The sequence below is a fragment of the Diplotaxodon limnothrissa genome, linkage group LG10, assembly GCF_057381915.1.
Source record: "Diplotaxodon limnothrissa isolate DT_005_m linkage group LG10, D_limnothrissa_male_GT1.1, whole genome shotgun sequence".
Classification (NCBI taxonomy): domain Eukaryota; kingdom Metazoa; phylum Chordata; class Actinopteri; order Cichliformes; family Cichlidae; genus Diplotaxodon; species Diplotaxodon limnothrissa.
This window is the reverse complement of record NC_140605.1, coordinates 22,349,701-22,368,855: the sequence shown is the minus strand read 5'-3', so window position 1 is coordinate 22,368,855 and position 19,155 is coordinate 22,349,701. Positions and strand designations below refer to the sequence as shown.

The 19,155-nt window shown below is 39.8% G+C and overlaps 1 protein-coding gene across 2 annotated transcripts in view; it reads right to left on the bottom strand.

Moving 5' to 3' along the window:
• Positions 1-349: 349 nt before the first annotated feature.
• The window catches only part of cpeb4b (cytoplasmic polyadenylation element binding protein 4b), a 34,508-nt gene continuing 15,702 nt past the window's right edge, over positions 350-19,155 (bottom strand). Inside the window, exons 3-11 of one of the 2 annotated variants that reach the window (XM_085364610.1) lie at positions 17,379-17,469; positions 10,902-10,952; positions 7,317-7,340; positions 6,051-6,221; positions 5,674-5,763; positions 5,192-5,310; positions 4,900-5,014; positions 3,666-3,847; positions 350-778 (exon numbers count right to left, since the gene is read on the bottom strand). In XM_085364610.1, coding sequence (XP_085220736.1) covers positions 551-778; positions 3,666-3,847; positions 4,900-5,014; positions 5,192-5,310; positions 5,674-5,763; positions 6,051-6,221; positions 7,317-7,340; positions 10,902-10,952; positions 17,379-17,469 — 1,071 coding nt within the window. In that variant the 3' untranslated portion in view covers positions 350-550. The remainder of the gene's footprint in view (positions 779-3,665; positions 3,848-4,899; positions 5,015-5,191; positions 5,311-5,673; positions 5,764-6,050; positions 6,222-7,316; positions 7,341-10,901; positions 10,953-17,378; positions 17,470-19,155) is intronic. The other variant, XM_085364611.1, reaches the window with a different exon arrangement.

Here is a 19,155-nt window from a genome sequence, read left to right as displayed (position 1 = left end):
GCAAAATAGGGGCACTTTAATCCTACCTCTCAGAAATAAATAGCCAATCATATTCTGTTCAAACAGCATTTGCTCTGGAGACTCGATACAAAATAAAATGTAAGAGCTCTGCTACAAAACAAGTCAGCTGAATGTCAAATGACAAGTATTTGTTTCGGGGCCTCTTGTATCAAAATTAAAATAAAATACACTGTTTAGAAAAATATCCCAATTAAAATAGCAGAGTACCATATCACACCTCAAACTTTTCTATATAAGTTTTTTTTTTTTTTAGAACTAATAAAAATATTTTAAAAATCAAACATAAATAAAATCATATTACACATCTTTTTTTTTTTTTTTGCTTCCTTGACATATCTGGATATAAATCCAATCTTTCTTTTCCGTCTTTAAATATTAATTTAACAAAAAAATTGCAAAAAATGTCGGGTGAAAGTGGAGCAAAAAGGAACCAGCAACAGAAAAGTGCATTTATTTGTACAATGATTTTGCGACTCCTGCACTACCTGCCCTCCTGCTCCTCTGTTGCCTCTCCCTCTCTAATTTCCGCTCAGTTCCAGCGGAAGGAGATGTGACGGGGTCGGTCGCCTCCCTCTTTCACCAGGGGTTTGTGAAACTCGCGGCCGGCGCGCGAATGGATGGCCGCCCAGCAGTACTCGCAATAATATTGTAGGCAGGTGACATTGGCGCAGAAGAACGGCGCAAACTTCCCACCGCAGCGAGTTCCCTGGCACTCATCGCACAGCTGGTCATCCAGCACATATGGCTTCACTTCCACCTGCAAAAGAGGTAGAAATAAATAAATAAATCCATACATACTACGAGCAGGGTGCAACGTGAGCCACAACAGGTGCTGCTTTTATTATTGGAATCATTACAGTAAGCAGGAAAGAAAATATTGTTTTTAATACCGTGAATTAATCCAATCAATAATTCACTGCATTTACACCTCTATGTAACAGCCTTCATTGTTATTTGAGGGGTCTGCTATTCCACACGCATGAGTGATGCACAGGGGAGAGTGTATGTCTATAACCCAGCTTACTGTTACTTTGTAATTCCATCTTTCTGATACGAGTCTCACCGTTTACTTTTCCCTTTCCTACTGTTGCATCACGTTGTTTTAAGTTAATGTGAATAAAAAAATCCCGGGTGCCCTACTGCTGTAATTCTTTTCAGCAATTGGTCATTAAAAATATTTCCACAAAGGAAAAAAAAAGGTCTCTTTTTTTGCACTTGTTCAGCATTTCTTAACCACATTTGTTTTTATGACAAGCAATCTCAAGTGTCACAGAATCAGCCTGGGCTCAAAATTGAACTTTCATTCACTGCAGACGCCACAGACCTCAATTTTGGCCACAATGCACAGTTTATTTTCATTATAGCTGATTAACAATCTGCTACGATTAGGCTGTTTGCCTTTTCTACCATTTTTATTGGAAAAACATTATCTTGATTTAGCTGACAAATAATATGACGTGCTGAGTGGAATAGCCGAAGCTTCACTTTTGGTGAGGAAGACTGTAGTATCTTCTCAATCCGTTATTTACCAGTGATTAGCAGATGTGTGTGTGTGAGAGGCTCCATACTGTGGTGGCCTGAGAGACAAAAAAAAGAAATCCAGAGTTCGAGACTGGGAGGAGACACAAATCCCTGTGGGCTTGTCTCAGGAAGGGCATCGCGATCCCTTGTGAATAAGGAAGCAGGTGTTTGTATGAGCTTTCCTCCTCCTAACCAAGCTAGCCAGGATTTGCTGTTAACTTGGCACCCCACACAGTGTGCTTTCTTTATTCAGTCTATGCTTCAACATACACAAATTAAACTAAAGATGCACTGATTGACCATCTAGTGACAGGAACTGGACCATTTTTATTGTTTGTGGCCCTGACTAGCAACGAGCAGGCCCAGTCCATGCATGTGCAACATGCACACAGTGGCACATGCAAATAGTTGCAGGTTTACTCAGTGTCACACGCAAACATGTCGTTAGCATGAAAGCTCTTCACTGTGAGTAAATACACAAATTTAGCCAAAGTGACCCATGAGAACGGGAATGACCACACAAACATTTTTAACAACAAAACTAATCAGATGAAAGAAGCTAACAAAGCCAAAGTGGTAAATGCTAAAGCTATCCAAGCTAACAGCCTCAGTATGAGCAAAGGATGTAAGCAGTTATGAGGAAAATTGTGAAGTCAGATGGGGGGGGGAATAAATAAATTGTTGATGTCCTGTTGTCTGGTGAATTTTTAAACATGTTGGAAAATGATCTGAGCACTTGACATTTGTTTTGTTGCATAAATGTGTTTCACTTGTTTTTGTTTATAAAAAGCAGAATGAATAAAAAGCCGAATAATCTCCTATTCCTGATCAGTATTCAAAAGAATGTTTAAAGTTGTTAATATCGCACTGCTGACTTCACCGTTATTAAAATACTAAAAATTTTCTGCATTTTAAACTTCCTGTTTATGACCTTTTGGAACACCTCTTGCTTCTTTATCTTTCCTGCTCACTGATGAATGACTGTAGTATTGGGAGGTTAACGTTACCAAGGCAGTCATTACACATAATTTGCACAACATCACAATTATGCAAATCTTAAAAGAGCATACCATTACTCCAGTGTCTTATCTTATAATGTTACCTATACTTTACATGCATCTGCTGAGTCTCACGTTATCTTAACTCACCTATTGTCAGTAGAATTTGTGTCATATACAGTTCATTAGCATGCCTGTAGAGATTACTGTAATTCTTCTGCTGCTGACAGCGCTGGCTAAGTTACTGACAGTATTCTTATGAATTAAGGCTAATAAAAAAAATGTAATAAATAATAGACTGTGCACCATCTGTAGGGTTCCTGATACTGAAAGAGTGAGGCTCTGGAGTTCATAGCCTTTTTATAGAGAATAGTTTTCAGGTCACAGTAGGTATAGCACTGATAAATGAACTCAATGAAAGCCAAATTCCATTTAGATGCTTCACTTTCAGGGTTTTTGGTATTATGCATGCTGGTTCACTGACACATACAGTATGAATGTAAAAAAAAAAAAAAAGCACTTGTTAACAAATTTGTACTCTTACTACTGAAACTGGTCAAAATAGCTGTTTTAACTGCTGACCAAAAAAAACAGTCCACTCAGTTACAAAGTCTGAATTTCAGGCAGTTCTACAAGTAAAAATCTCAATTATTGCTTTAACAGGAGAGTCGTCATTAGAGCAGTTTTACAGCTTGCGAAGACATGAAAATCTTAAGCCCAGTTCAACCACACCAAGATATATTTCAGCTAAAAACATCCAATCATTTCTGGTGAACCTACATTATTCTGTTACACAAATCACTCTCTGCTCCAGTTACATCACAAACACAGCACGCCTATTATAACTACTCTGCCTGGATAAAGGTTAAAATGGATGTAAAATCTGAAGCTAAATTTAACAGCAGTCATTTATACTCTTCTGTTCATATGCTAGATGATTTCTGTATAAAATGCAGTATAGTATGACTATATTACTCCAGGAAAAACTGTTAAAACTTTGCATCACCTTTGCGCAACTGAAAGAAACACCACGAGTAAGAGCAGGAAGCAAGCTGAAGAAAGGAGGGGGCCGAGAGGGAAGACAGAAAAACACTGAGCTTTTTTTTTTCTCCTCTTTCCACTCACCCGTTTATCGATTTCTCCATGCTGCAGCTGTACAAAGCGAGCACTGATAGCAGCAATGTAGCTCTGCTGATTAGAGAAGGCGACCCGCCCCGCTCCCTTGGGGTACTTCAGCTCGGGGTCTGTGTCGATGCCAGCGTAGCAAACTCCACCGTACAGGCGGTCCATTATCATGGCCAACTCCACTGCAAAGAGGGAGGGTGAGGAAGACGCACACAAGCAGATCAACAAAACATTCACAAAAACAAGTTTGATGCACAGATGGAGACAGCGCACAGATGGAGACAGCACACCGACACAAAGATTGCAGGACACAGAAATCCAGCAATTACCTGTGTGGATACAGAGGTTCACATAAAGTCATGCCAGTGTAACCAGAAAACACAAACACATACTTTATGAGAACTGTTCATCTGAGAGTTTAAACCATTAACGTGGACGGATTAAAGTCCTGCAGAGTTTCACGGGGTAAATATGAAAGCAGTGCCCTGAATTTACTGACCGTCCTTATGACTGTTTTTCAGTTTTTTTAACAAGCATGCAGTTTGTGGAAAAAAATCCCTGCAAGTTTACATTTCAGCTTTACTTATTACGACATTAAAAAGTCTGAACGTCCTTTTTAATATGTGGATTTTCTTAAAATGCAAATCTAAACCCAGTTATTACACACGGTCATAAAATATTTAATGCACTGCTGGGCCTAATGTCTTTGTTCCTTTCTAAAACGGCAGCACAGAGGTTTAAGACACAGTTACACAAAGGTGGCATAAACTTGAACACACAGTACACGTGACATTATTATCAAGGGAAAAAAATATTTATTTTTTTTAACACTGCACAGTGTGTCATAGAGACTACTTCCTGAAATAACCAGTGTAGGTCAGTGTCTCTTTAGCCTCACCCTGTAGCGGGTCTAATTTTATAAGCACAAGCTGATCACATTTTGTCTCACAGAAGGAAGCATTTTGCTTACGGCTGATATTTCAACAGTTGGGAAAGAAAAGGAAGTAAGAGAAGACTACTACTTATTGTTCTCATTTGGTCATTTATGCTATAAAAATATTTAGACTACTGAATCAAAGGGAAGGGAAATAAGAACCTTTAAAAGGCTTTTGACAAAAAAACACTTGAGATGCAAAGCATATGCACAGAATACTCCTCAGATGTTTGTATTATAAACACTCATTTGTTGTTAATTCAGCTGGCGGAAAAATACCAGCATAAAAAAGAAGGATACCTGCACGGAGTGGGCGAGGAACTCCTCCCACAAAGATGGTTTTCCTTGGGTCAAGAGGTTGAGATCCATCCATCACAAAGTCGCTGTCATTCAGGTTCCATGGGCGGATCTGGACCTGTCACACACAAAACCAATAAGTGGGTTTTGGTTTTTTTTAGCTCTAGTCTACTAAGGGACTACCAATAGATTTAAGCATATTGGTGTGTGTGTGTGTGTGTGTGTGTGTGTGTGTGTGTGTGTGTGTGTGTGTGTGTGTGTGTGTGTGTGTGTGTGTGTGTGTGTTCCCACTGACCGGCTTGTCTTTGATGGTGGGGCTGGACACGCAGAGGTACAGCTTGCCATCCTCCTCGATGCAGGCATCGATCAAAGCCTGCACTGAGCTCTCGTCCTGGAACAGCAGGAAGGCATAGCCTGCACAGAACACAAGAGGGTTATTCTCGCTGCTGGGGCCGCAGAGTACTGACAGAGGATTGTGCTGGAATTTAGTTTGCTGATTACTGTGAAAGCATGTCTGATCACGACACTCTGCTCGCACAGCAGGAAGGCATAAGCTTTTACAAACATACAAACAATCTGAGCAGAGATGACAAATGCTTCAGATAACAGCCTGAAGACAAAACCAGATTGCTCAGATGTATAGATATCGATTGTAGCAGATTATCACTCATTGCTTTACCCAGGAATACTGAAGTCAGTTGCCAAAAAAAAAAACCAAACAAAAAAAAAAAAACAGCATAGTGTGAACAAGCTGTGAATTTAAGGAATTTAAGATACCTTTGGGAGGAAAATAGGATTTGCTCTCAGCTTTGTGAGGCCAGTCCACAAACAGGTGTCCAAAGCGTCTGAAACTGGCTGTTATCTCATCTGAAATGAAAAAATAATAATAATGCATCCTCATCGTCAGCCCATAGCTTTTTCAAAGAAAACACCAGGGGAGATTTAGAGCAGAGGCCCTGCTCAGATTTCACAGTAAATTACAGGGGGGTGTACTGTAAGAAGCCCTGTGTGTTTCAGGCATGATTGCTTTATTTATTTATTTTTAACTTTTTACATTTTCCCTCAAGTTCCCTTGTTCTAAGTTTGATTACATAAAAGGCTAAAAGTAACCCAGGAATTCAATCCTTTTGATATTAATCATGTTACTACTGCACCTTCATCTATATCTGGGGGCAGTCCTCCAACAAAGACCTTGCGCGAGTAGCGTTCCACGCGCTCTCCGTTCTGGTGCGGAAAGCAGTGTGGGGAACCTAGGCCTGCGAGACCCTGGTCTCCACGTTCATCATCAGGGAAACCATCCTCTATGGGGAAGAGAGAAGAGTGGCCTGAGAAAGAAGAAGAAGGTGGAAAAGATTTATCTTTTGAAGAGAAAACTAGACATTTGTTTTGTTTTTTTAAAGAAAACAGTAAATCATGGTAATGGCACTACAATAAAGATGGCCGTAAATGAGCACTTTAATTTCATCCCTTTGTCTATCTGACCTCAATTCCTACTACTTTAATTTTCTTGATCTAACAACAGTAAACAAACCATTAACCTTTTTATCTTACTTACTAAAATATAACTATTTGATTCAAATTGGAAGAGAATCAGTTAAACACGTGCACGCAGAATGGAGATATTAGAGCCTGAAAGGACCACATCACAGTCTGACCGAATTAAATGTCCTTGATGTGTTGTTCTTTATTCCTAATTAGCTTCCATGAATCACACATGGAACTGTGCTGCCTGTGAACATAAAGGTTATCGCGCACACATTAGTCCCATCAGTGAGAAAGTATAAACACTTTCAGAGTGCACTGTGTGTGGTAAAGGTTAAGCTCTCCCTGCTCTATCCCTGCTCCTATACAACCTGCCCTGAGCTGCTTTATGAAGATTTATGAAGATTTATGCAAGGACGTTAGCCTTAACTGACAGTGTGTGTGCCTCGCCATGTGTCGGGCTCCTCTTGCAATGAGTGTAAATCAGGAATTACACTTTGCGCGTCTCCCTGCCTCATTAACTTGTAGCTAAGTGTGACACCGTCTTGTATTGTCTGAGTTAATCTTGCAATATGCAAGCAAAGATGGAGAAAAGCGAGCAGAGTGAAGCATAATGAGAGAAACAAAAACTTGAGGATAAAAGATGCACAAGATCACTTGACGACGAGTAACAAGGCTCGAGACTAAAGACAATCATGCAGACAAACTCGTCACATCACTGCACGTATAAAAAAAAAAAAAGAAAACAAGTTTTAAAAAAGCACAGGGCCATTCCAAAACTAAATGCATGTGCCCGTTAATGTAACAACAAACAAGCAGACCACAGTCAATAAAATCATAACACTGCTTAACATTACAAGATTAGTTAAACACTGAGGCTTATAGGGCGGGAAAATATGCTGAAAACGAGACATGATGTATTTGTGATTGCATTTTACCTCGTCTCCTGCTATAATTCCTGGCTGCATGTGGAATAAGGACAAATCAAAGAAGAGGATGTTCACAAAAGTCCCATAATACACATAATACCAATAAAAGTGCCAGGTGGTGCACGACAATGGAGAGACGATCCACTTTCAGCCTGCGGGCCCTTGATTTTATTAATCACCGATGAATCATAAACACCCTGTGGTTTTGTCAGCACACCGACTATCAAGCAGGTTTTTGTTTTGTGTTTTTTAATTGTGGAACTGTGCATTTTGAAAGGTTGCAGACAATCATTTTAAACTTGCTGTATTTTTTATAAAGGACACTTTATATAGACACGCTGTAAAGGTCACCTCGCTATTAATATAGCACTTTCAAAATAAAATGCTGACTCATTATGAGAAGGGGATAAAGGAGACAATCTAAAGGCGCACAGCTAAAAAAGGACATCTCAGTTCAACAGCAAAACATTTCTGTAATTCAATACAAGCCCTGGGATAACCTTTAACAAAGAAACTGAAGGATAACATGAAGTGTTACGCTACATGTATGGATGCTCTGAATAGGAATATTGACAGAAATGGCAGAAAAATTGAAACTTGAAAGTGAAGCACATCAGGAACATCTATAAAAAATCAAATGAAGCCTTCAATTAAAAGAGGGGAAGAAAATGAAAGAGGAGGAAGGAGGAAAAAGAAAATAATAAAAGCATGAATAGAAACCAGTTTCGGAACAACTGCAGCTTTGTGTGAAGTTAAGTGCCAGATATAATTATATGTTCAATGCCAGCCAAACAGCCGTGTGAATTATCCAGTTCACCTAGCTTGACTGCAAAGTACCAAAATTAAGCAAGTCTGCATAATTATGCAAACGGAAAGACGATGACGAAGACTTGATCCCAGGGCTGAACCTTAAACTGGATTTCAGGTCTAATTTAGCAAGACCTATAGCTAACAGCAAATGTGCTTTAAAACTGTAGGTCATATTTGACCTGCATGTGTGCTCCACACAGCATGAACCTGCAAACAGCATGGCAGAGTGAGTTGGTTACTTTGCTGGGAAGTTACAGCCTTTTGCCTGCAGCTCTTTATCTAATGGTTCACAGTGGCTGCTCCTGCTTGTTTCATTACTCCCTGCAATATTTCAAACCCATCTGTTATCCAAAATAAAATTTAAAAAAAAACATCACAGTGAATAATGGCATTAAGATACAAGTTCACTGATAAATGCACTGCACTTCCTGTGTGACTCTTTCATAATAAAAGTCAATTTACAACCTTTTTTTCTTCATTGAGCTGAAGAAAATGTTAGTTTGCACTAGAATGTTTTCCAGGAATGTAATGCTGCAAATAGATAAATATTGCCTTAGGCTCAATAAGTGTAAAAGACGTTTATTTATTTAAAAAATAAATAAAATTGAGACCTCTACTATAAGCATGACCTCAGTAATTTAGTGACTAAATCTGAACTCTCCAAGACATCAAATGCATCACTGAAGGTCAAGCAGCACTACCCCTGACAACAGCAGTTTCAATCTAGCCTCATTAACAGAAAGAAAATGTATCCAGTGTGTCATTATCCAAACTTTTCCCAGGGCAGTGGTTTCTCTGATGCTGACATCATTGCGGGGGGGGGGGGACTATACTGGCCTTGAGCTAAAGTGACAAATGTTCAAATGTGCACACTGGAGTGAACCAGGCCTCAACCCATGTAAAAGAGCAACATGGAGAAGAGCGCATGAGCAACAATCCTGGCCTCCCTCAGTGGATTTTCCAACCCAGATGGACATCAACCGGGGGGGGGGGGGGGGGGGGGGGGCTACAAAGGCTAGCAATAGAGCCCAAGAGAGTCAAGAAAGCAGACTAAAAGGAAGCACACAGAGCTATAAGAAGTGCGTGAACAGGAGAAAAAGAAAAAATGGTCAAAGAAAATGAAAGGGTGAAAGAACAGGAGATAGGAATGCAATCTTTGTGTTCTTATGAGGTGGGGGTAGAGGGATGGAAGGGAGGGTTTGGCTAGTGTGCATCCTCTATCTGCTGCCTATCCGCTGGCACCATCTGTCTCGGGGCTTGATGACAGCTCCTGATCATGTGATCTTGCCATGTGACTCGGCAATCTTTTGAAGAAACTGCTGGCCTTTCATGTTTTACATCTTAGCCCCAAGCCCAGAAGCAAAAAGCTAAAAGGACAATAAAGGAAACTGTAGCGTACAAGGGCAAAGTAGAAGCCACTAAATTCCACATATCATGTGGACATGAATGGTTTGGTTTTTTCCTACCCGCTGAGGAAAGAAATAAAGTATAAAGCCAATTCTAATTTGGAGCTCCATATCTTATTTTTGAGAAGCACCAGGATTAAAGAATGCATTTAAAAGCAAAACAAACATAAGATGAAAGAGCCTCCTTAAGAAGCATGAGAACAGCAAAGAGGTTCATCTTTAGTGTAACTACCTATCAAACTATTTCTGGTATTTAGCAAATTATTCAAACCAAAGGCAGTTTCCCTTTCATTGCTGCTTTCTATCCACTTATTAAAGAGTGGTGAAAAAACACCATTTCGCTCCCTCCACTTGTCCACATTTCTCAATCCATTCTTTACCTCTTGGCTTTGGGGACTAAGCAATCTCAACAGTAACAGGTAGAAAGGGAAGAGCCCCACATTAGTTTCAAGCTAGGAGAAAGGGCACAAAAATATATGCTTGTTAGTTTAATTTCAAGCAGGCATGTGGGGATGTGCTTGTATTTAACTTCAGGTAAGACGAACAGAAAGATCTGCATCTCCACCTGCTATATTTAGCCTACCTCCCTCCTTTAAGATGTGCACTCTTCTCCAAGAATCTGACGGCATCTAAACACCCTACCTTTGTGTCTGCATAAATATCGTGGCTACTTCCTCTAAGAGTCACAATGGCACTCTTACCAACAAGTTTTTAACTGAAACCAGTCACACTAATGGTTACACACTCAAGATTACAACTGCACAAGTGTCTTGTGTCTAACTAACTCATTTTCCAATCATAAAATATGTATTCCTGCTTCTCTCAGTCTATCAGGGAGATCGCCTACTTTCTGATCCTGCATGCAAGGGGCAGGAGCAGCTGCTGCAATGAACAGTACACAGACAGAAACACCGCTCTTAGCAACAACAGCGGCAAACAACTAAACCTTCAAGTGCAGTTACGCTTCGCTAGAGTCGATACAATACAGGCATGCCATCACTCTCTCCCTCCATCATGGCACTGGCTGGGAAGCTATGAGGGACGTTAATGGAAAAGCATCCCATGTCTGAATGAGAGATTACTGCCATTTCCTCAGACTGATGAAGCCCACCTTGTTACGTCTCCAAAAAAACCATCTGAAACATCTGACTCTTCTTCACGTCGATCTACTGTCCACTTGTCCATTTTAACTTATTGGGCGTTTTTAAGCGATAAAGGCCCTTTTTTAAAAAAAATTAATAAATAAAATGAATGCCAGCTTGCAATAAATAAATTTATCAGAGATATCAGCATTTTATGATTTAATTTTTTAATTAGTTTGTTATTGCCCAGTTTGTCATTTTAGCAGACTCTTGAGTGTTTAGGTTACCATACGTACCATTGAGGGGAAGAGGGTTGTCCCCTCCTGGGTGAGGAAAACCAAGACGACCTACATAGGGAAACACAACAAAAAAATCTTTTGTTATATCATATAAACCTTCCTATAAAGCTATTATTATATTTTCACTGACCAGTTGAAAGAAAAATCTGTATTTTATTAAGAATATGAAAGATATAGTAATAAAATGGCTGTCACTAATGCGATGTCTGCCCTCCACACCAGCTACAGCCAGCTAAAAACAATGTGAGGCAAGACAGCACCACTAACACTATCAATCAGTACTTTGTATTTGGAAAAGGGCTGTTACCATAATAATCCTCTTGACAATTACAGCAGTGCACTAATTAAATTGCCGAGGGGCACTATTTGATCTATTCTGCGCATAATATAGGAACAGTTGGTGACTTTACTTTGTTATAAGTTTTTTTAAAGTGTTAATCCAGAGCAGACTTTAGCTGGGACAGCTATGACCACAACCTTTGTTACCGCTCGCTGCATGTTTCTCCTACATCTATGGGACATCAACTATCTCTTTCCCTCTTATCACCTCGTTATTCTCCAAGCCTCATGCTATAGATTTTAGCCATTTGCCAAGACCCTCTTGCATATGCACACACCCGCGCCTACACAAACATGTTATGATTCCAAACAAGCTTCGAAGTTATGCAAGGCCCACTTGCTGCAGAGGGATAATGACATGAAAGAGCTCAAATAGTACGACCATTGTTGAGTGGGTAATGAGTGCCCTGTGATTGGTGCATTCCAACGCCTTGGTCACATGGAAATGTGTTGGCTCCTCCCCCCATAGTTTGCCTAGAACTATGGGGGGGGAACAGAAAAAAAACAGAACCCCGACTCACAGAGCAGAGAAACCAGGACAGACCACCTGCAGCTTTGAAACACGCCGCTCGATGATAATATTCGACTGTGTAGCGCACCCATCATCATTATCTGAATAAAAATGCAATAAAATGAGTTCAGTTTAATCAAAATAAGCTCAAAGGTGGCAACCAAACCAAACTAAAATCCTCTGGACTACAATTCAGACCTTAGTGATGTGATGACACTAAGGTAAAAGTCCATCTGAGCACCACCTGCTATTCTGAATTTTAAAGGGCTATAATGGTCTCCGAGGATCACACGAGTAGGCACCATATCCCTGTGTGTCTGCAGGACTGTGCATGCCCGCTCTGTGAACCTGATTTGCATGCTCCTGGCTACATGTGAGTACAGTACTGTAACAGTTAAAGCACATGCATGCAGAGCACACAAAAGACGGGGGGGGGGGGGGGGGGGGGGGGGGGCGTGTGTGTGTGTGTGTGCATGCATGGGGCGGGTGAACAGAGGGATCCTTTCTGTCAGTCAGGACAATGCTGGAAGGGATTCAAAGCTCCTTGTACTGTAGACATTTTGTCTCGCCCGCTCCCTTGCTTCATTGCTCTCACTTTGTTCAATATGTTAAGCCGGAATGAGAAATTGCTGCCCTGCTTATGTGCATCTAAATGTGCTTGTGTATGAATTCTGCCACAGTTTGTTATGTAGATGCATGTATGCATGTGACGGAGAGAAAGAGCAAAAACTGGCCCGGAGAAGAGTCGCTGTAATTATAATATAATATTTGTTATGCATCAAATTATTGTCTAAAATTATTTACTTTTTGTCATCTTTCTTCAGACAAGCTTTGCAGACAACGGAAAAATGTAAACATACCTGACCACACAGAAAAAGGTTCTGAGAATGCCACTGAGTAGGGATGGGTATCGTTTAGGTTTTATCCGATACCGGTGCCAAATCAGTACTTTTGAAACTGTGCCGGTGCTCAAACGGTGCTCAAACCGGTGCTTAAAGAATGGAGAACACAAAATTGGTCCAAAAACCTCTCATGTTCAGCTGGTTTTTTGTAAAAAGATAACAATGTTAGCCTTTTCTGCAGCTATGGGGCATATATGGTATCACTCTTGGCTGGAAGCAGTGCTTAATCAATGGAAAAAACACAAACTTTATCCAAAACCTCTCATGTTTAACTGTTTTCCACTTTTTCTTTGGTCATTTTAGCCTTTTTGGCCAGGGTGAAGGGAGTATCTGCCATCAAACAAGAAGACAGCTGCATGTAGCTATGATGATGTTTGCTAGTTCACCTTACCTGCATTAATGTAATAACATGGTTAGCCTACTCAACGTAAATTACACACGAACATTAAGCTACTCACGCAGAGAAGAACGGCTGCTGCTGCATCATCATCCTCATCATTTCTGATACACTGGCAGGGCTAGGGGCCAGGACTCTCCTCTTCGGGGTTTTTGGGGGATATTGCTAACTCCGGGTCAGATAACAGGCAACCCACGCACAGTAGATGCGCTCGGTGTGAGGTCTCGCAGCAAGCTATCATACGGCGCATTTCTGGGCTTTTAAAAAAAAAACGCTATGCGTCGCCAGGTGTTTCATCGGATTTGAGGTGTTACCTCCTTTGACAGTATCACAGTATCAGCTTAAAGCACTTGTTGCAGGCTGCTGAGTTTGCATATTTTGCTGTGAAGTACAGCCAGACTTTTGACCGCTTCGCCTTGGGCATTTTAATCTGTAGCTCTGCTCTAAAAGAACGTACGTACCTGGACCCGCCTACTATCCTGGGAAACGTAAAATGATTGGCTAGAAGTGTATCACAGCTCAGGAAAAAAAGCACCGAAATAAAGCACCGAAATGTGCGCTGCTTTTCGGTCTGGTTACTACCGTTTATGTCAGAACCGGTGCCATCATGGCACCGGACACCGGTGCCATCATGGCACCGGACACCGGTACCATCATGGCACCGGACACCGGTACCCATCCCTACCACTGAGCTAATATTAGCATCAACGAAGCAGAGAACATCTACTTTACATGTATTATAGGATGTATACATATCATATTCTATCATATTTATAGGAAGTTGGGCTTAAAAATCACTTCTGCAAACCAGACTATGCAGTATTTTGAAATTGTGATGAAGTTATGTAAAGCAGAAGCTTTGTGGTTTTTAGAAGAGAATTTTGACTTCTCTTCCTGTGTTTTCTTGGATCCATCAGTGGAGCTAAAGCACCAAAACATGTTTAATGAGGCAGACTTCTAGTTTTCTTCTGCTAATACTGAAGAAACATTTACTAAGATTTGACAGCACAACATTATACCGCCACTGAGCCCGATAGGTCCGAGGTTTAAAGAAGTGATCTTACTGTAGCATCCCATACTTAAAAATTTATTTAAAACTTTTATTTTGTATTTATTCTGCTAATAAACTGATGTGTATAGTAAGCGTTTTTATGGAACATAAAGCTATGCATATATTACGCACGACATCGCTCCCATTTAGAGATTTTTTTATACCACATTTTTACCTCATAAGAAGACTCCTATCAATTTCTGGTCCTTGACTTAAAACTTGTACAACCTAACAAAAACAACATAATCATTATCTAAGTCCTCTGTCCTATTAAACTACTATCAAATATAACAGTCAACTTTAACTGTATAGTTAGTTACCTTTTACACTTAGCCTAAGCCTTGAGAAATCAAATGTGCTTCCTTTCAAACAATGATCATTACTAAGAACTTCAGCTCTATCCTCTTAGCCAACACTCACTATTGGCCACTGACTAACTTTTCTGTAGTCAGATTATTTCTGTGAGCGTCACCCTTTAAAACAATGATCATTAGACTCCTGTAGAATTAATTTAATATTCAATTTCTGGGTTATGATAACCGGTCAGCAGCACTGTTTGCTATCAAATAAATGTTTCCTTTTAATGCTAAGACCAATACTGTATGTTAAAAAGTATCATTGTTCTTGGCAACGTCTACACCAACATGTTAAAAAATTTGCATGCAACTTCTTCAAACATTTTGGACCAAAACTATTTCACAACACTATTTTGCATGAAAAGCTTAGCAGCAGCGATCATTAGAAAACAACGACAGTGTCAGTTCAGTTCAGCGAGGGCTCTCCCATCTCTCATAATTCCCATTTAAATAAAGCCTAAGCCCTCATGAATCTCTCTGCATCTGCTTCTTAAAATTCATGAGAAAGAGGTTATACCTATTGCACCATGCTCAGCTATCCTTCAGTTCAGTTTGTACACTTTGTGTTTTTAAATCTGGGATGCCACGGAAGTAGCTTTGATTGAAGCAAGCAAGTAATTTATTTATATAGCACTTTCAGATCAGCCCCCAGTTGAACACAAAGTGCTGTACACTTGACATGCCAGAAATGATACATTGAACATGTTAAAAAATAAATAAAAAAATAATATAAAATAAATTAATTTAAAAAATAAATAAATAAGATGATTATTAAAATGACATTTAAAATAATAAAATTAGCACAAATAGCAAAAACAATAATAAAATAGTATAAAAATGATGATGAGAATTACATTTAAAACAACTGACAGTATTTATCTTATGGTTCTTTTTGCATTGCCCCTCAGTTCATCACCGTTTCTATGAAACAAGCTCACTTAAATGGACCCCTCTTCCTAAAGGCTCACTTTATGCTGATCGTGCAGTCATCTGTCAATATAAAAACCATCAGATTCAAAACAATAGTGGGTAAAAGTGCTTTTGAAAACTGCAACTTGTGGACACCACAAATATGTGCAGCAACGATGGCTATGGCTGGGCGTCTGTGTTTTGTAAATATTAAATTCATTAACTCCTTATTGTGTTATATAACAGTGGAAAAGTAGGTCAGTCAACTATTGCTATACAGGTCCATGGGAATCAACTTGCATAAGAAAACGCTAACTGACGTGGAAAACATCTGCCATCAGGGAATACCATATGTAACACAGCAAGTAGAATATTAACAGCTGCACAGGAAAGGCACCTCTCTGATGCAGTTTTATGCATGCTTCGAATCACACTGAGAGCATTTCAAAAGGTTTAGTCTTTTATTTTGATAAATGACCAGATTCTCTGTCATTTACATGTGTGGTTTTGTCTCCTCCTGACCTGCTCTGTACAGCCTGATATGGCTTCCAAGCAAAAACAGACTATTAGACACAGTTTCAAGCAATGCCATTTTAAATTCAGGGAATTTAAAATAGAAAGTAGCTCGTCCACAGAAGGACTGGTAGCTCCCCTTACGATAAGGGTTCAGATCGCGCGTACAGGTGTGAAATGTGTGTGTTTAGTTAGTTTGTTTGTTTGCTTGTTTTAATCAATTTTAAATCATGCTTTTTATTTGTTTTTGTTTCTAATGTCTCTGTAAAGCACTTTGAATCACCTTGTTGTTGAATTGTGCTATACAAATAAATTTGCCTTGCCTTGCCTAGAGCTGCTTGTGAAATCCACTGCCGTCAGCTCTGGCATAAGCCAGAATGCAACATAGTCTCACCCAGCTGCATTTGTCGCACCCAGAATAATCGCATATATGGATATGACAGAAAATGTAAAGAAGAAGAATAGAAGCCACAAGGAGAATTTTGTTTTTGTTTGTCTTGGTTTGTGTTTTTTATGATGAGTGGGAAGAAGAAAGAAGGAAAAGGAAGACAGAGGTGTGAGCTGACTGCTACACACTGTGGCCTTTCATAATATCGCCGATGATAGCACAAAAAGAAGACAAAGCCTCTACATGGCTGACCTGTGGAGGAGGTGAAACCTCTCTGCTAAAAACTGAGGCGTTAACTGATAAATTATTGTGTGTGAGCTGTTGTTCCTTTGTGCGGCCAAATAAGCTACAATCCATAACAAAGACAAGTGTTTAAAGGTAAAGCCTGCTTGCACATTAACATTTTTTTCCCTCTTGTATTGCACACCTTATATGAGGAAAACTGCCAAATGCAAAATAACGAGTGTACTGCAAAGTGTTTGCATGTTATATTGTGAAACTCATTTTCAGCGAGATCAGTTGACATGCACTGAATAACTATTGCACACCAGCCATTTACTGGACAAATAATGACAAGATCAGTATCATAGTATGTGTGCCATCTGTGGGAAAATATGATGCATCTAAAGATAAAGGTCCATACAACTACCTCCAGCGCATCACAGGTTTTCTAAAAATACAGACATGCTAAATGGGAAGCATACACTTTCAGCATATACACTCATTTCCTGTACCGAATCCATAGTAAAAAAAGAAAATTCCCTGCCTATAGAATAGGGAAAAATGTATGGTTGCTGGAAGTTGTAGGCTGATGCTGGGAGACATCTGTCGCACCAAAAACCTCCTCGTTGGTCACAAACAGATTGAAACATATTGCCGCAACCAACACATTTCAAAAGGCGAAACCTTTATGCTGGAGACTCACTTTTTGCTAGCGACTGGTGGTTGTCAGACATTCACCAACCAGTGTCTAGGCCTGTGGCCTTCTATGAAAAAACAGCTCTGCTGTTAACGCAATGTCAAATTAAAAACAGAAAAAAGGAAGAAAAAAAAATGCTACTGGTCTGCTTAGTGTTTCATGATCTTGATTGACAACTGGCATCTTTACCTTTCAGACTGTCCTGCTCAGCTCTCATGATGTCAATCAGGGAGCTCTCCAGAGTGTTCATGTTGAAGCTGTCAAATGACCTGGTGCGCTCCTAAACAGAGGAGAGAAAAAAGAAACACTGTGTCACATTTTTAGCCTGCTTCAAAGACATGCAGTTAACACAACTATAAAAAGAAATGTGGTAACCAATGGTGTTAATTGTTAAAGCGGAGCAATGAAGAAATTGCCTTATTAATGCGACAATGACTTGGTTAATATCTAAGCTTGCCAAAGACTGTCTTGCCACAAGACAGACATGTTCACTCTTAACTTAGAAAATTTACACAATGGTGAAAACTTCCCGCAATACTTAAAGACTTTTGACCAAAAAGAGTTAAAAAAAGGGGAACAGTCACATGCTTTCCTGTTTCTTCTCACCTCACTTGAGCTTGTTTCAAAGAAAAGACTTGACAGAAAGCTTTGTTTCTCTCAATGTGAGAGACTGTACAGTAGGGCTGGGCGATATGACCCAAAATTCATATCTCGATATTTTTTAGCTGGATGGCGATATAAGATATATATCTCGATATATTTTTTTTAAAGCAATAAAGTAAGAACAAAAAGAGAGTTCTTAGTCAAAGCTGTGTCCCAGATGTCACACAGGCACTTTTATTAACATAGAGCAGATGTACATAAAATTTACTCAAAAATAAATTATGAGCATTTATTAAATAATAATGCTCCATAAATAAAAGAAAACAATGTTGTTTTTGTGCATAACAAAAAGCTCACAAATGTGCAGTCAAAATGTAAACTAAAAGACGCTGAGCACAATAACAAAGACAGATTTCACAGCTGCTCTGTTCCCAACTTGTACTGCTTGACTTGACAGCCTGGAGTTTGTAATCCGCTTCGCAACCACGTCTCTTAACAGATGACATTTACGGTCCTTATACACAGTAGGGTAATATTACGTTGAAGCACAGTACGTATCACTCCGCGAGGCTCAGCCGTAATGCTCCGACAATCCATCAAGCGGTGCAGCTCCGTAGCTTACCAAAGTCGTACTAAAACATTTTTTGACAGATTGCTGAGCGCCGTGTACCACATAAAATCGGTTCGTGGCCATCAAGCACAACCAGAATTCATACATAAGGCGCGCTGTCAACTTTTGAGAAAATGAAAGGATTTTAGTCCGTGCAGCACCTCTGGGCTGCATGGCGTTAGCGTGGTTAGCTCGTTAGCGTGGTTAGCTAGCTAACACGTTGACGCCGTCCAGCCCCACGCACAGGGCGATGCGCAGTAACTCGTTAACGGAGATTTGCCGTGTCCATCTTGTCGCTTCCTGCAGGTGAAGCGATGGGGGAGGAGGGGGAGTTGTGTTCAGTGAAGGAGAGGCGAGGCCGAGTAACGTTGCGTAAAGACGAAAGTGGACGAAAGAGAGGCAAACCTGCGGCTCCACAAGTATAATTATAACGTAACATAGACTATATCGATATAAAGGATATGGTCACATCTTATATCTCGTATAAAAATATATCGATATTTTTTTAAAACTCGATATATCGCCCAGCTCTACTGTACAGGTACACATAGACTTAGTATTGGTTTAAATCGTTTTAAAAGTAAGAAATGAGAAATAAAAAAAGTTATAGCATTTTCTTGGCTCACGTTGTGTTCAGCTTTATTGTGTGGGTCCAGAAGGACTCATCCCAAAGTAGCTTAAAAATTATCTGTAGGTGTGTATCTACCAATGGGAAGAAGAATTAAATGTTGTTCTTTTCTTTTATTAAATCTA